This window comes from Giraffa tippelskirchi, chromosome 10 (genome assembly GCF_054371585.1).
Source record: "Giraffa tippelskirchi isolate mGirTip1 chromosome 10, T2T-mGirTip1v1.2.pri, whole genome shotgun sequence".
Classification (NCBI taxonomy): Eukaryota; Metazoa; Chordata; class Mammalia; order Artiodactyla; family Giraffidae; genus Giraffa; species Giraffa tippelskirchi.
The window spans coordinates 146,234,819-146,250,209 of NC_137284.1; the positions used below are offsets into that span (position 1 = coordinate 146,234,819).

Genomic DNA, 15,391 nt, shown 5'->3' on the forward strand with positions numbered 1-15,391 from the left:
AGCTAAACTTAACAAGGTCCTCTAGGATCTGGCCCTTGCTAGATCTCTTTAGCTTCATCTCTCCTCTCTTTACATCTGACACTCTAGCCATACAGAAATTCATTCAGTTCTAGAAGCCATGGCTCTCTTTCAACTTTCTGTTGTTCCATATGCCTGGAAAGCTTTCTCCCAACTATCCCCCACTTCTCAGGCTAATTCCTATTCACTCTTCAGCTCTCAGGTTAAATTTTGCTTTCTCTTTTTTTCCTTCTTCCTTCGACAAGGTTTTTATTTTTTTGCACGTGCTGTGTGCTGACCAGGGATTGAACCCTGGGCAACAGAATCAAAAGTGCCGAGTACTTACCACTGGACCACAAAGGAATTCCCTCAACAAGCATTTTAAAATGCCTATTATGGGGCTGACTGTGGCTTCGATATCTTCTTTTCACTCTTTAAAACCTCTGTCTTTAATAGACCAATCAAGTAGCTCACTCAGTTTAGGCTTGGTTCTTGCTATTTCAGTCAGTTCAGTTGCTCAGTAGTGTCTGACTCTTTGGGACCCCATGGACTGCAGCACACCAGGCCTCCCTGTCCATCACCAACTCCCACAGTTTACTCAAACTCATGTCCAATGAGTTGGTGATGCCATCTAACCATCTCATCCTCTGCCATCCCCTTCTCCTGCCTTCAATCTTTCCCAGCATCAGGGTCATTTCCAGTGAGTCAGTTCTTCACACCAGGTGGCCAAAGTATTGGAGTTTCAACTTCAACATCAGTCCTTCCAATGAATATTCAGGACTGATTTCCTTTAGGATGGACTGGTTGGATCTCCTTGCAGTCCGAGGAACTCTCAAGAGTCTTCTCCAACACCACATTTCTGAAGCATCAGTTCCTTGGCACTCAGCTTTCTTTATAGTTCAACTCGCACATCCATACATGACTACTGGAAAAACCATAGCTTTGACTAGAAGGACCTTTGTTAGTAATGTCTCTCATGTCTTGGTATTTCTCCTCTCCATAAACTTCAAATGGTTATGAATTTTGACTAGACTGTTTCTGTCTGGTTTTGAGTCATTAGTACTTTGCTTGTCCTTTGTATGGATAAATGTTCAAGAAACAAATACAAACATAATGATAAGAACAAAAGGTTCACATACTAGGATTATGTGGGATGGAAAAAAAGCAGCGTAGTTTTGAACTAAAGGCAGGCTAATCCAAGGCACTTTATGTTTGTAAGGTAAACTTGTAATCACTCAACTAAAAAGATATAATTTACAACAATTTCTGTTTTTGGGGAGATCATGCTACATGCAGGATCTTAGCCCAACCAGGGGTCTAGCCACTGCTCCCCTGCGGTGGAAGTACAGACTAGATCACCAGGGAATTACCCCAGAATTTGAATTTTTTAATCTGTATTTAAATTAACAGGAACAATGTTTATAAAATTTGTTATTAGGTAGGTACTCATGATGAAAGAATCACTGCAATATTAAATTTTACTATATAGCCTTTATTTACTAGATTAGTTTATAAATTAGAATAAAATGAAGAGTTGTCCGCTCTGGATGGCTAGCAAAATGTATGCTATTTAGGTTGGTGCAAAAGTAATTGTGGTTTTGCCAATCATTATAACTAGACTCAAACACATCTTTATTAACCAAAATAGGAACCATTACAATCAACATATTTTTGCCAACAAGAAATAAGTTTGTTTATTCCTATGGCATAAAAATCCGTGCTTCGGGATCCCATGAACTCCTGGAAAGCATTTTCTGCCTCCTGCTGGTTGTGGAAGCATTTTCCCTGCAAAAAGCTGTTGAGATGCTTGAAGAAGTGGTAGTTGGTTGGCAAGAGGACAGGTGAATATGGCAGATGAGACAAAACTTCGTAGCCCAATTCGTTCAACTTTTGAAGCACTAGTTGTGCAATGTGCAGTTGGGCATTCTTGTGGAGAAGAACTGGGCCCTTTTTGTTGACCAATGCCAGCTGCAGGCATTGCAGTTTCCGGTGCATCTCATCAATTTGCCGAGCATACTTCTCAGGTGTAATGGTTTCCTAGAGATTCAAAAAGCTGTAGTGGATCAGACTGGCAGCAGACCACCAAACAGTGATCATGACCTTTTTTTAGCGCAAGCTTGGTGTTGGGAAGTACTTTGAGCTTCTTCTCAGTCCAACCACTGAGCTGGTTGTCATATAAAATCCACTTTTTGTCACGTCAAAATCTGCTCAAGAAATGGTTCGTTGCTGTTGCACAGTATAAAAGAAGATGACACTTCAAAACGACGATTTTTTTGATTTTCAGTCAGTTCATGAGGCACCCACTTATCGAGCTTTTCCACCTTTCCAATTTGCTTCAAATGCCAAATGACCATAGAATGGCTGACGCTGAGTTCTTCAGCAACTTCTTGTGTAGTTGTAAGAGGATCAGCTTTGATGATTGCTCTCAGTTGATCGTTATCAACTTCTGACCGCCAAACACTGCGCTTTTCATCTTCAAGGCTCTCATCTCCTTTGCAAAACTTCTTGAACCACCACTGCACTGTATGTTTGTTAGCAGTTCCTGGGCCAAATGCGTTGTTGATGTTTCGAGTTGTCGCTGCTGCTTTACAACCCATTTTCAACTCAAATAAGAAAACTGCTCGAATTTACTTTTTGTGTAACATCATTTCCTGCTGCTGCTGCTAAGTCGCTTCAGTCGTGTCCGACTCTGTGCGACCCCATAGACGGCAGCCCACCAGGCCCCTCCGTCCATGGGATTTTCCAGGCAAGAGTACTGGAGTGGGGTGCCATTGCCTTCTCCGAACATCATTTCCTAGTTTACAATAAATATAAAATAAACAGCAAGTAATAAGTCATTAGCAAAACAGCAAAGTAAGAAATGTGCATTAAAATGATATACAACATAACCACATTTAAGAATGTATTCCAAAAATAAAAAATTAAAAAAAAAAAATGTATTCCAATATCAAACAGCAAATTTTAACAATGCAAAAACTGCAGTTATTTTTGCACCAATCTTGTACCTATTCTAATTTTTAATTACCTAGTTGATGGCATGTATAGATTAAGAGTATATACTACTCTTGTAAGTTCCTGTTTCCTTATGACAACTCATTCCTAAAGGAATGGATATCATTGCTAGAATTTACACAAAGACATATTCACAGGTTTTGTTTTTTTGTTTTTTTGGAGAAGAGTAATACACAGTTACTAAATTTTAAAAATTAAAAAAAATTTACAAAGAGAACAAACTTCTACTTCTGTTAATGACAGTCTAGGTAATTTAGCTTAACATTTCGGTTGAACACAGCTAAAAACCATGGATGAAATATTTTAATTCTTAAAATCATTAAAGATCTATTAAGATAAGTAGGGAAATAGTAGGCCAAATCTTAGAATAACCAAGAACCAAGAGAAGTGCAGCACACAAAGGCACATTTTTGGCCTCAGGGCATTTGCCAATTTAGTAGCGATAGCTTCAGTTTTGAAATTAACCTGCACTTTTGGTGGGATCATAGAGGTTAGGGAGGCAACAGGCAAAGTCTCAGGCCCACCAAAGTGAGCACTCTAAGGAATCCACACTCACTTTAAACTAGGACTCTGGAGTTCACTCTCAAGGGTGAACTGGAAATAAAAAAGTCCTTGTCAGCCTTTCAGACCAGATTTTTGCCATTTTGGTGTCAAGAGAAATTAAAGCATTGAATTTGTATTATGATGATCCTTGACACGTATTTCAAATTACTATCAGAAAAAAAATAAAAATCCTCTTTGGAGAAAGACAGCATTATATCCTACACATATTTTTTGTTCAGCAGACGAAGATAATCAGATACATAAGAAAACAAGACCCCAAAAGTGAAATCCAGGAGAAACAATAGACACAGAACCATAGAAAACTCCAGATATTATAATTAGCAAACTCAGATTACAAAACAATTATGATCACTGGATCAAATAATAGCCAACCTTGGGAATTTCATCAAGGAACCAGAAACCATAAAAAATGACTTAGATTTGAAAAACAACCAAATAAAAATTCTGTAACTGAAAAAATAAAGAATTCATCAGATAGGTTTAACAGCAGACTAGATACAGCTGAAGGGAGGTTAGTGAACAATAAAATTCATCAGAAAAAAAAAAGCATCAAGAAGGTAGCTTGTCACAAGGTGGAAAATGCAAAGAGAATAAAGAGATCTAGAGGAAACAATGAAAACTTGATTTGGAGGTCCAGAAGTTGATGAATGACAGTATTCAAGAATAGCCAAAAATTTTCCTGAAATTGATTAAAAAAAAAGATGTCAGTCCACAGTTTCTAAAAGCTCAATGAATCACAAGCAGAATAAAAATAAATCCACACCCAGATACAGTAAGCTGCAGAAAAACACAGGCAAAAAGAACACAATTTGAAAGCAGACAAAAACAGCTTTTTTCAAAGGAATGACAGACTGAGAACTAACTTCCCAGGAGCAAGGAAGGCAGCAGAATGATAGAATCTATGTGCCAAAAGAAAATAACTTTCAACCTAGACTATCCATCTAGAATTGAGAAAGGCAAGATAAAGGTCTTTTCAGATCAACAAAAACGGCAGAGTTCTCTACTAGCAAGCCAATATGAAAGTAAACCCTGAGGCAGGGCAGGCAAGTGTCCAGAAAGAGCTAGACAGTAAATATTTCAGCCTTGCAGGCCATAGGGTAGGGTATCTGCCAACCACTTAACTCTACTGTTGTAGTCTAAAGAAACTGTAGACAGTAACAAATGAACAAGCCTGGGAGTATTCCAATAGTCACAACTAGTGATTAGAAACTAGTCACAAAAATTGGCAATGGCCTGGATTTGATGAGTGAATTGTATATTGCTGACTCCTGTCCTACTAACGTTTAAACATCAGACAAAAGGGAAATGATGCCAGATGGAAAGGCAGAGATTGCAGAAAGAAAGAAAAAGTGGTAAATAAACAAACATTGATATGAAATTTGGTTTTAAAAAGCCATAATAAACTGGGAATTCCCGGTGGCCCACTGGTTAAGACTCCACCCTTTCACTGCTGCGGGCCCAGGTTCAGTCCCTAATTGGGGAGCTAAGATCCTGCAAGCTCTGGGGTGCAGCCAAAAAAAGAAAAGAAAAAAAAACAAACCAAAAATCTAAACCACATGATTAACAAGTGCATTTATCTTGGGAAGAGGTTTAAATGGAGTTAGTTTTCTCCGTTCTCTGTATTATCTCTCTGGGTGAAGTGTAAAGGCATTGATTAGACTTTGATACATTAAAAATGCCCCTTAGAACTTCTAGAGTAACTGCTAAAAGAATAAAAAGACTAAAATTTCCAAACTACCAGAAGGGGAAAAAATGAAATGATTAAAAGGCAGACAAGAAAGGAGAGAAAATTAAACCTAATACTGGTGAGATAAATAGACAACAGCTTTAAACTCAAGCACGTATGCAATTACATGAATATAAATGAGTAAATGCTTCAATTAAAAGGCAGTGACTATCAGATTATTAAAAGACAAAAACTATGTTTTCTGAAAATAAGAGATTTATGTAAAATGTGAGCAATCAGAAAGGTAGAAAGTAAGCGAGAGATAAGAACTAAACTCTCTTCACTAACACAAACCATTTCAATATTTTAGTATATTTTCCTCTTAAGGATGGCGTGCTGCAGTCCATTGGGTCATAAAGAGTCAGACACGACTGAACGACTGAACTGAACTGAAGGATACTGTACATGTAATAGTGTTAGTTGTTCAGTCGTGTCCGACTCTGTGACCTCATGCGCTACCCAGGACAGCCATATGTAATAGTGCATTTCTCTCACACATATTAATTTGTAAATTTTTCTTTTACTGTAAATAGTTTCCAAAGGATGACATTCTATGTATTTGGAGTTGTTTGAATTTTCAACTCTCTGAATAACTGGTAGGAAACTATCTTTTCAGTTACTAAACACCAATGATTCTAAGATAGACCCAATAAGCTTTTAAAGGGATCTTGGGGGGAATTCCCTGGCGGTGGGGCCAGTGGTTAGTTCTCAGAGCCTTCCCTCTGAGGAATCTAAGATCTCCCAAGCTGCACTGTAGGGCCAAACAAAAGGGGTGCAGTGGGGGGGCACCTTGAGACTACAATTGCTATTTCATGTACATTTTTTATTGATCTTGCTAATAAAGTTCAAAGACAATGTATATAACATTTTAATGAAACAAAAAATTTCACCATTATTTTCTTTCAAAGTACCTGTGTCTCATCATTTTACAATAAAAGTTAAAACATCAGGACAAGGCTCTGGGATAGGCATTTTCTGTGAGCTCATTTAGGCCTCACAAACGCATAGCTTCATCGGAGGTGGAGATTTAACGGAAAAAATCACTTAAGGTCCCACAGTTAGGAATCCGTCCACCTATGTCTGGAACGCAAGGTGATGGCTAAGCTACCAGCTTTCTTTTCCATTGTCAAAGCTGCTGATACACCAAAAAGGCCTTATCTTTCAAATTTAGCTGTCAAGTAGGAAAAAAAAATTCTCTACAAGATGACCTCCTTTCCTTTCTTAGAATACTGCTTCTTTTTTATAGCTTCTAATTTAGACTAACAGCTTCCTGCTATATAAGTAACGATGATAAATCCGAATGGGTTGGATGGCCTGCTCCTAGTGTATTAATTTCAGGCGTTATTTCCTGAACCTAATTTATTCTAGTTGGGCGGTTTAAAGCCTCTCTGCATAGATTAAGGAAAATGACCCAGCTGTCAGATCTCCAGGGCTTCTTTTGTAGAGGGTCGGGTCGCAATGAGAAAAGGGTTGAGTCTACCTGATCACAGGACCCTGGGCCTGTGAAAACGAGTTAATTGGTCAGGTCAATGAGTATTGTCAGGAATACGCCCATAATAGCTACTAACGCTGCTAACCTCCGTCGAAATGCCAGATATGGTTTCTACTTACTTTCGACTCTCGCTAACCCTCTGGCCCACTGGCTAACTTGGGTCTGGCTCGCCAGCACACCGTGCGGCGAAGCCCTAGCGGACCCGCAGCCGGGCGAGTGAGGTTTCGCGCCCGGGGCGGATCCGGCCCGAGGCACCCGAGTCTCGCGATATCTGGAGACACGCGCGGGAGAGGCCGGCGTGCACGCCCCCGAGAGACGTTAGGGTGGAACCCCTCCCGTGCGGGGCGGGCGGAGCGAATACAGTTAGACGCCAGTTGGTGGAGCCCCCGCGGGAAACGACTAAGCGCGAGGAGCGTGCGCGCTCACGTCGCGGCGACGGTGGCGGCGAGCGGCGTCAGAACTTGGAGGGGGGGCTGACGTCTTCTGGCGGGTGGCGGTGTTGGAGACGAGAGCTTGCTTAGCCGGTATTGCTTCCGTCCCAGGAACCGACGGAGAGAGAGGGAACGAGGGTCGCTTTCGGGGGCTGCTGACTTCCACGTACGCGTCGTCGTGAGGAGCCGCAGCCCGGACTCTCCTGCAACCCCTCCGGCTTCCTTTCCGCACGCCTCGAGGCAGCGGCGGCAGAGACAAGCGTCTCAGCTTCCCCCACCCCTTCCCCTTGTCCCCCCCGCCCGAAAGGGCCTTTTCTGCGCCCCACCCCCGCCCGCCCGCTACGCCGCCGCCATGTCGGCGCAGGCCCAGATGCGCGCAATGCTGGACCAGTTGATGGGCACCTCCCGGGACGGTAAGTCTCTGCCAGTGCCCTGGGGGTGGGGGAAGGGATGGGGAAGGCGAGGGGAAGGGGCTCCGCGGGCGCACCTGGGCTTGTGTGTGTGGCTGAGTAAGGGGCTCCCAGATTGGTAACACGAGGTCCCGGCTCCCGTCCCATCCAATGAGGGCTGGGCAGGCGGGCCCGGGGGGCGGCGACCGAGCGGATTGGCGGGAACTGCTGCCAATGGGGTCAGGCGGGGCCTGGAGCCTGAAAGGAGAGTTTGAGCTCCGAGTGTTGACTTGGCTGGGACGGGAGAGCCCACGTCTCTCCTGCGTAGTCGGGCGGCCTGTCTTGTCGCTGGCTAGGTACCTGCGGACCGCTAAGGCCTCCGCCCCCTGAACTAATTCCTTAACCCAGAGCTGTGGGATCAGCCCTCGCCGCCGCCCTGCGGAGTATCCAGAGAGAACTGGTCCCCACCCTCCCCCCCTTTACCTAGGTCCGGAGAAAACCTTTCCTAGAATCCAGTCCCAGAGATGAAACCACCATTCTTATGGGAAAATCTGACCCAAACCATGGTTTCCTGAAGCGGGTGTGTTTGGCCCATTTTGTGAAAAGAATGTTACGGCCTGTTTTTTCCGAGAGACCTCCATTTTGTTAGACAATTTAATAAAAGCTTTGTTCAGTAAATATTGACGAACTTTGTATGTGCCCCGAATAGAACCATTTTGAAAATGTGGTGCCCAGTGAAGTAGAATTGAGGGCAACAACGATGCTTTTAGGCGCTTAGGTTAGTGTTTGTATAAAGAACCACTAATGGCTGGATATCTTTTTGTCATAGAGAATTTCTAGGTAAGATGACATGCTGTTGCCTTTTTGATGATGGTAATTAGTAATATACTCTGAAATTCGAGTGAAGCCCATGCTAATATGGAGGAAGGGTCTAGTCCACTACTTTCTTAGAAACAAAGCCAATACTTGCTCATTTTTGTATGTTGCTTGTTCAGGCAAATAGTTTCTTAGCCATTAAACCAATGCTTTTTTCTTGACAAGTTACTTAAGTTGTTTGATGTAAGAGAAAAGGCACACTCTTAACTTTTCAGCAGTCGCTGTTGTAATTTCCTTGAGTGCTTTGCAGCAAAATGTGAGTAGATTTAAAACATTTTATTGAATTCAAATGTTTTTAGCAGTGCATAATTTGCATGGTTTATCAGTGTTCATAATTCAGTTTTAATAAAAACCCACATTTGGAGCTTTTCTTTGAACGTATAGAAAAATAGGTGTAGGTCGCAAACCTACTTGTGGTTGTGTATAGAGGAGGGGAAGATTGGGAAGGAGATGAATTTTATTTATGTAGTAAACCCTTGAAAGTTAGCATTAATTAAAAATGCCACTGGAGAAACTAATATCAGTTAACATTTTTCACTTTTAGGTTAGATTGGTTTTTATAACTGTAGCATGTTTTAACATTGCTCCTTTTCCATTATGAAGATGGTATTGAGAAGGGGCTTAATTCAGGATTTTAACTAACAGAATAACTAATCTTTGTAGTAAAATTATAGAAATCATTTTATTTAAGACATACTTTACACCATCCTATTAATCCTAGTTGGATGCCATTTTTGGTATCTTCCTCATGGATTTAGCTTCCTAATTTTACTGGGAGGGTAGTTGGAGCAAAGCAATTATTATCACCTGATAAATTTCCAAACTAGACTGCAATCTACTGTTGCAAAACTGAATTAAAATATATGTGTGTGTGTGTGTACTCACATACATACATACATATTTTTCCTATGTGTGCAATCCACAGAAACTTGGGTTTCTTAAAATCCACTCTGCTTTGTATACAGAAAAATTTATATTTTTATGTGTCTGTTACTGGATTTTTTTTTGCCTCCAGACTAAGGATTTACCAATGAACTCATGTTTACAAGTCCACGATATTATTTTAGCTGAAATGACTGGATTTTCACTGCTGTGTTGGGCTAGAAGTAAGAAACATAACTACTTTCAAGGAGAAAAATGTTTTTCAGATACCCAGATTAGTTCTTTTATGTATATAGAAATCAGAGCATTCTTTTCCTTCTTACCACATAATGAGTTTACATATTCATCTTATTCAGGACCTTCAAATAATTAGGATTTTTTTTTTTAAGTGTTCAGTCAACTTCAAGTTATCCAGGGATAGGGGATATGGACGCCTTCCTGAATAACACCATGTAATTTGAAATTATATAATGGGAAGCTTTGTATTGGACACAGGAACAGTTTAAGGGAATGGTTACTAAGAAGCGGAAATGGGGTCCAAGGGGTGGGAGAGAGATGGGAGAGGTAGGTAGGAGAGTATTTAAAGCAGCTGTGTCCAATTTTTTTTTTTTTTTTTTTTAACCCCACAGACTATAAAGCAACCACTGTCTTTTTGTCGGGGTGGCAGTAGCCACCCCCTCTGCTCTTAGAGAGCTGTCTGTGAGGGGATCTGAAGCGGCACAGGCAGCCTAGGGCACTTTCTCTTTCCCTCCTTCGCCCTCTAATGAAAAATTTATTTCCTCTTTCCCACCCCCAAATCAGAATTTCTAATTAGTTCCTTTTTAAACTCCTTGGAGATTTGTCTGTTAAATGTAACTTGGAATTACTTAAATTAGTTAATCATGTAGATGACCTAAACTTTACTGAAATTCTCAGAAGAGGGACTTTTAGTGGGAAAAAGGAGAGGTAATTTTGGATCACTGGGCACTTCCAGAAAGGACAGTCCTGGGTGAGTGGTGGAAGTGGGAGGCTTTGAACAACCAGAGGGCAGCATGATCGCGCTGGGAGGCTGGGCAGGGGGATGACCAGGAGGTGGGAGAGGAATGCATAAGGGAAGTGGGAGGGCCAAAGACAAACTTTGCCTTCTTTGCAATTTTGCCTAGGGCCCTGGTGGTGGCAACCGCCTGTGTGCCACTGAAAATCGTGCCGATGCCTGGCATACTGCATAAATGGAAGCAGGGTACCGCGTGAGTTGAAACATTGGTCACACTATATAAAGTTTGTATATGTGAATCAGTGTAACTCATACCCATGTAATTGGGGGTCTGACTGTATTTGGATTTTTCTGATAAGGCATCATGGGCTAAGGAAAAGAGCACTGGGCTGAGACTCAGGAGACCTGGTTTCTAGCCCCAGCTGTACCTCTAATTGTAACCTTGGGTAAGTCACTTAACCTTTTTTGCCTCAAGTTAAATCTGTACTTTGTTAAATGAGAAGCCAAGTAATTTCTTATGTTATCATCAAAAATGTTGACAAATACGTATATTTTAAATTTTTTAAAAGGAAGTAACCATAGGTGAATATTAGTATCTTATTTTAAGATACATTAAATTTTATTAATACTTTGTTTTAGTTGTTAGCAGTAACAGAAAAGAGAGGGATAATTTGTTTTCCCCAAAATACTGCATTTAAAAGGGAGGAGCAACACAGGAAAAGTCAAACAGCAGTTCAGTTGAATTGTCTGTGTGATGGTTGGAGGAACCTAGTGTCCTCACACAGACTATAGTCATTTTTGTTGTGTTGGTTTAATTGAAAGGGTGTCCCTTAGCTAAAGCCCTTTTGCCAGAAAATATGGTTTAGTTATGAGAGGTCTTTAGTCCTGACCCCAGAAAGGTCTTGAAAGATTTGAGGGACAGAAGTTAAACAAAATTGAGGGTGTATATTTAGGTTACTTTCTAAGTTTAGCAACTGGGGAAGTTACAGAAGGTAGTTTTAAGGATTCCATACCTCTTGAATTGCTTGCTTATAACTCTTAAATGGGAACAGAGCCCATCTCTGAAAGGTTATATCAGACCAGAAATGGCAATCTGCCCTCAAAAACAACCAGTAGACTATAGGATTCAGAATATAGATTAGAATTTTACAGCATCATTTGTTGTCCATTATGGTTAGGGAATGTTTAGGGCAAGCTAAAGCTTTCAGGTAATTTGAGCTGCTTTGGATGATAATCTTTCTGAATCTATGATGTACTTTCTCAGTTAACAGAGTACATTAACCATAATTAAATATTTTTGCTGATTATTTATATTGTATGGTGGTTGTATCTTATGGGATGTAAAGTTAAAGGGACGTGCATCCTAGGAGATAATCAGGAAAATATAGTTCAGAAAATCAGTTACTTGTTCCTGGTACTAGTGATACATAACTGTTGAACCTATAAGACAGTATGACCATGCTGCTTTTCTTCAAAGTAAATATTGAATCAAAGATTGTAGTGTTCTCTTCAGTGGATTTTCTTCATAAAATCACCTTGACTGTACTCTGTGTTCCTTGAGTTGTCATCAACATCGAGAGCATTTTCTCCTCATTTTCTCTCATTAACATAATGGATCATTTATTTCTTGGTCAGTTGTAAATCATTCTTCTATTCCACTTGGATTGTTCATTTTAAGTGAAGGAGGCGTAGCCTTTAATGTGTAAGCACACATTTTTTGATGTAATAATGGGATATATCTAATTCTAGAGCTTGTGAATTCTTTTGACATTTTAAGAAATTTTAACAAACTTTAAATAGCTAAACATAAAGTTAAACAGCTGTAGTAAATATATGATTTTATCAGAGGTCCAGGCATATCAAAACATTGAAAACTGTTAACACTCACATAGTGAATTCGTTTAAAAAAAACTAGTTTTGAACTCTGAATGATATTTCTGACTACAGTACAACTCAGAAAACAATAATAGTATCACCTCCTACAACTATGCATTGTTCTTAGATTTTCTACAGTTTGGCTCTCCTCAAGGAAACCTGTGCTTCTGAGACATTCTTTGCTTTGGGTAAAAAAATAAAATAAAATTAAAAAAATCATTTGGTCTATCAGTGCATAAGCTTTATAAGCAGCAAGTAAATACTTTGATTTGGTTTGATTAAGATGTCATATAGGGATAAATGTTAGTGAGCTACACCTTCAAGATGGGTAGCAAGAAGTTAAGGGCAAGTAAGGTGTCATGGATGTGGGTGAGGTTTAGTGAGTCAGTGTTCAGTACCAGGTGGTTCATATAAACATTAAACCTCGGAGTTGCTAGGGATTCAGGCAAATTCAGGGTTGCAAGGATAGGCAGAGGGCTTAAAACTGTGGACAAGACTAGATAAATGAGACAGGAACTCCTCAAGAATGGAATTCCAGAAAGGTGCTTGAAATGGACTGAATCCTAAAAGCTCAGGGCTACTAGTATATTCACTGAGTACACATACATGACTGTACTACCCAACTTAATAATCAGTGTATGATAAAACTGTAGGTAAGAAGATGAAGAAAGTTGGAACATTTTGCTGGAGAAAGAGTGAGGGAGTGAGAGGAAGGGTAAGTTTATGACAGTAATCTTACGGATTCGGCACCTGCAAAAGTCATTCTGTTCCTTTAAGTTCTCATACACTAGCAGCTGCTAGGATAGAAATTAGAAGGCAAGGCCTTTTGATCATTTAATCAGTTATGTAAGATTATTGAGGATGTAGAGAAAAGTAGTTTGTAAAAACTCTGAAATTAGCTACAGTTTTGTTTTAACTAAGTAGCTTAAGACTTGAAAAGTCAAAGCCATAAGAAAATAACATGTAACTCAGTCAGCTGAATAAATGTTATATTTTGCTATTTAACATGGGCTAGAGAAAGGAGTCTTTAAAACTTTTTTCTTAAAAAAGCACTCACTAGATACTGATCCTTATGTTCTAATTTAGTTGTGAACCATGTGCAATGATGTTTGACCTCTGTGATTCTACATGAAAAGAATTTAACCAGCTGACCTTGCTGAATCTTTTGTCATGTCTCCTGAATGCATGGTAAATTGTTTGTTTTTATTTTCTTGAGACCTCAGTTTTCTGCAGACATCAGTTTTCTCTTTCAGAGTTAAACTTTACAAAGCTTTTCCTTTCAATAAAATTGGTTAGATATTTATGGATAGTATCTATAGTATATGTACCTTGCTGTTTGGTGGCTTCTGTATTCTGTCTTACTGCTATGTTATACATTATACTCTTCTCAGTCTCTTAAGGGTGTGTTTTAGATCAGGGTTGGCACTATGGCCCACTAGCTTTTTGTAAATCAAGTTTTGATGGAACACAGTTGTGCCCATTTGTGTATATATGGTCTGTGGCTGCTTTGCTTTGCAGCAGAGATATATAGCTGGTAAGTTTAAAGTATTTGCCATCTGGCCCTTTAAGAAAAAGCATGTTGACCATTGTTCTAGATCAGTGTTTCTCAAAAGTGTGTTGCCTGATCAACCTTAGCATCACCTAGAAACGTGTTAGAAATACAGATTCTTGGACCTACCTCCAGGCCTACCAAATTAGAAGTTCTGGGGTTGGGTGCAAGCAATTTGTGTTTTAAGAAGCCTTCCACGTGACTCTGATGCTCATTAAAAGTTTGAGAAACCCTGTTCTAGATAAATGTTACCCAAATGTTAGTCACATACATCACTTTACTATTTTTTACCCTGTTCACTTTACTATTTTTTACCCTGTTTTAACATTTTTAATTGTCAACTCACTTTCTGAAAATTTAAGCCAACTTTAAAGTGAAAGCTTATGTCACCAGAAAAATAAATACAGTGAAAACAACATGGTGTTATAAGAGAAAACTAGATTCTGTTGTCATTTACCTGTGCTAAAAATTAGAGCTCGTTAGATGTGTTAATTAAACACATACTAGGCAGCAAGTGGGAACTTTTTTCTTGACTTAATCATGGTATATAATCACCACTAAGTGATTGAGTGGTGTTCAAAATGTCATGCTGGTGAAATTATGTAACACCTAAAATCACTTTTTGTACAAATTCCATACTTTAGGAAATGCAGTTCTGATTCCATACATGGAAGGAAAGCTGTTTGAACTGTACATATCTAAGCCCCTAGGTAGAAATGACTTTTCCTTAGAAATAGACAGAAATACACACCCATAAGATGGAAGGATATAGAAGTCCCTCGAGAGGTCCATTCAGACTTGTAGGATGAAATTGCCTATTTAGCTTGATCTTACCCCTCCATTAATGTTCTGGTCTGTGGTGGTCAGTATTTCTGCAGGATTTCACCAACCTGTTACACAGTGGGATTGTGAAAAGGTGCTGGCTGTTTGTCAAAGAAAACCCATGAGCTAGAAACGGGAGAGAAGTGCTATGATTCTGCATTATGGGCAGGGAACCATCAGGGCATGCTTACTAAGGAAAACAGTTGATTCACCTCAGATTTTAGAAACCAAGTATTTTGAGAAATTCTGGTATGAGAATAAATTAAATGATTTAGTTTGTCTCATAGTATTACAAGGAATACTTCCCCAGACATGGTATTCTGATACCAGCTGATGTGTTTTAGGATGTAGTAATTGTTGGTGCTACTAGAACCTGAATATCCCTAGGTTGCTGGGTTGCTTCAGATTTTTCTTACTTTCTTTTTCTTAGAGATTATGGACATATTTGCTGCTTTTGTCATTTGACTCCGCAATAAAGTAGTGACATAAAACTCTGACCCTAGACAGACTGAAAGTCTAGTAGGGAGTGAAGATGTACAGTAAGTGATAAATTCTGTATGCTGATTACATATATAGATATCTAATTTTGAAAAAATGTTAAAAATATAAAAGACCGCCAAACACCTCTAAGACTGAACAAATGTTGTTTTGTAAGTTTCCCTTAAATTAAAAAAAAATAAAAGTGTTACAAATGAAGTCTCTTAAGTTCTCCTTCACAGTTTTAGTCCTTTCCCCCAAAGGCATTTTTTGTGAATATGTCAGTGGATTTTCTTCTGTGTTGTTTCAGTACTTGTAAGGCTCAG

At 39.6% G+C, this 15,391-nt stretch overlaps 2 protein-coding genes across 51 annotated transcripts in view; one reads left to right on the top strand and one right to left on the bottom strand.

Annotated features, from left to right (window-relative positions):
- Positions 1-238: 238 nt before the first annotated feature.
- LOC145522502 (uncharacterized) lies at positions 239-8,252 on the bottom strand. Its single transcript, XM_081531182.1, has 3 exons — positions 8,174-8,252; positions 6,911-8,047; positions 239-2,791 (listed from the first exon to the last, which is right to left on the bottom strand). The coding sequence occupies exons 1-2, from the start codon at positions 8,250-8,252 to the stop codon at positions 7,191-7,193; spliced, it is 936 nt and encodes a 311-aa protein (XP_081387308.1). The 3' UTR covers positions 239-2,791; positions 6,911-7,190.
- The window catches only part of LUC7L2 (LUC7 like 2, pre-mRNA splicing factor), a 57,074-nt gene continuing 48,914 nt past the window's right edge, over positions 7,232-15,391 (top strand). For 5 of the 50 annotated variants that reach the window (XM_081533189.1, XM_081533140.1, XM_081533164.1 and 2 more), the window contains exon 1: positions 7,232-7,635. Coding sequence is in view for 5 of the 50 variants with exons in the window: in XM_081533136.1 (XP_081389262.1) it covers positions 8,742-8,743; positions 10,512-10,595 (86 nt within the window). In the remaining 45 variants the exon portion in view is untranslated. Of the gene's footprint in view, positions 8,744-9,502; positions 9,594-10,511; positions 10,789-12,870; positions 12,933-13,303; positions 13,406-15,018; positions 15,128-15,391 lie in introns of those variants that run through there. The other 45 variants (XM_081533188.1, XM_081533141.1, XM_081533165.1 and 42 more) reach the window with 32 other exon arrangements.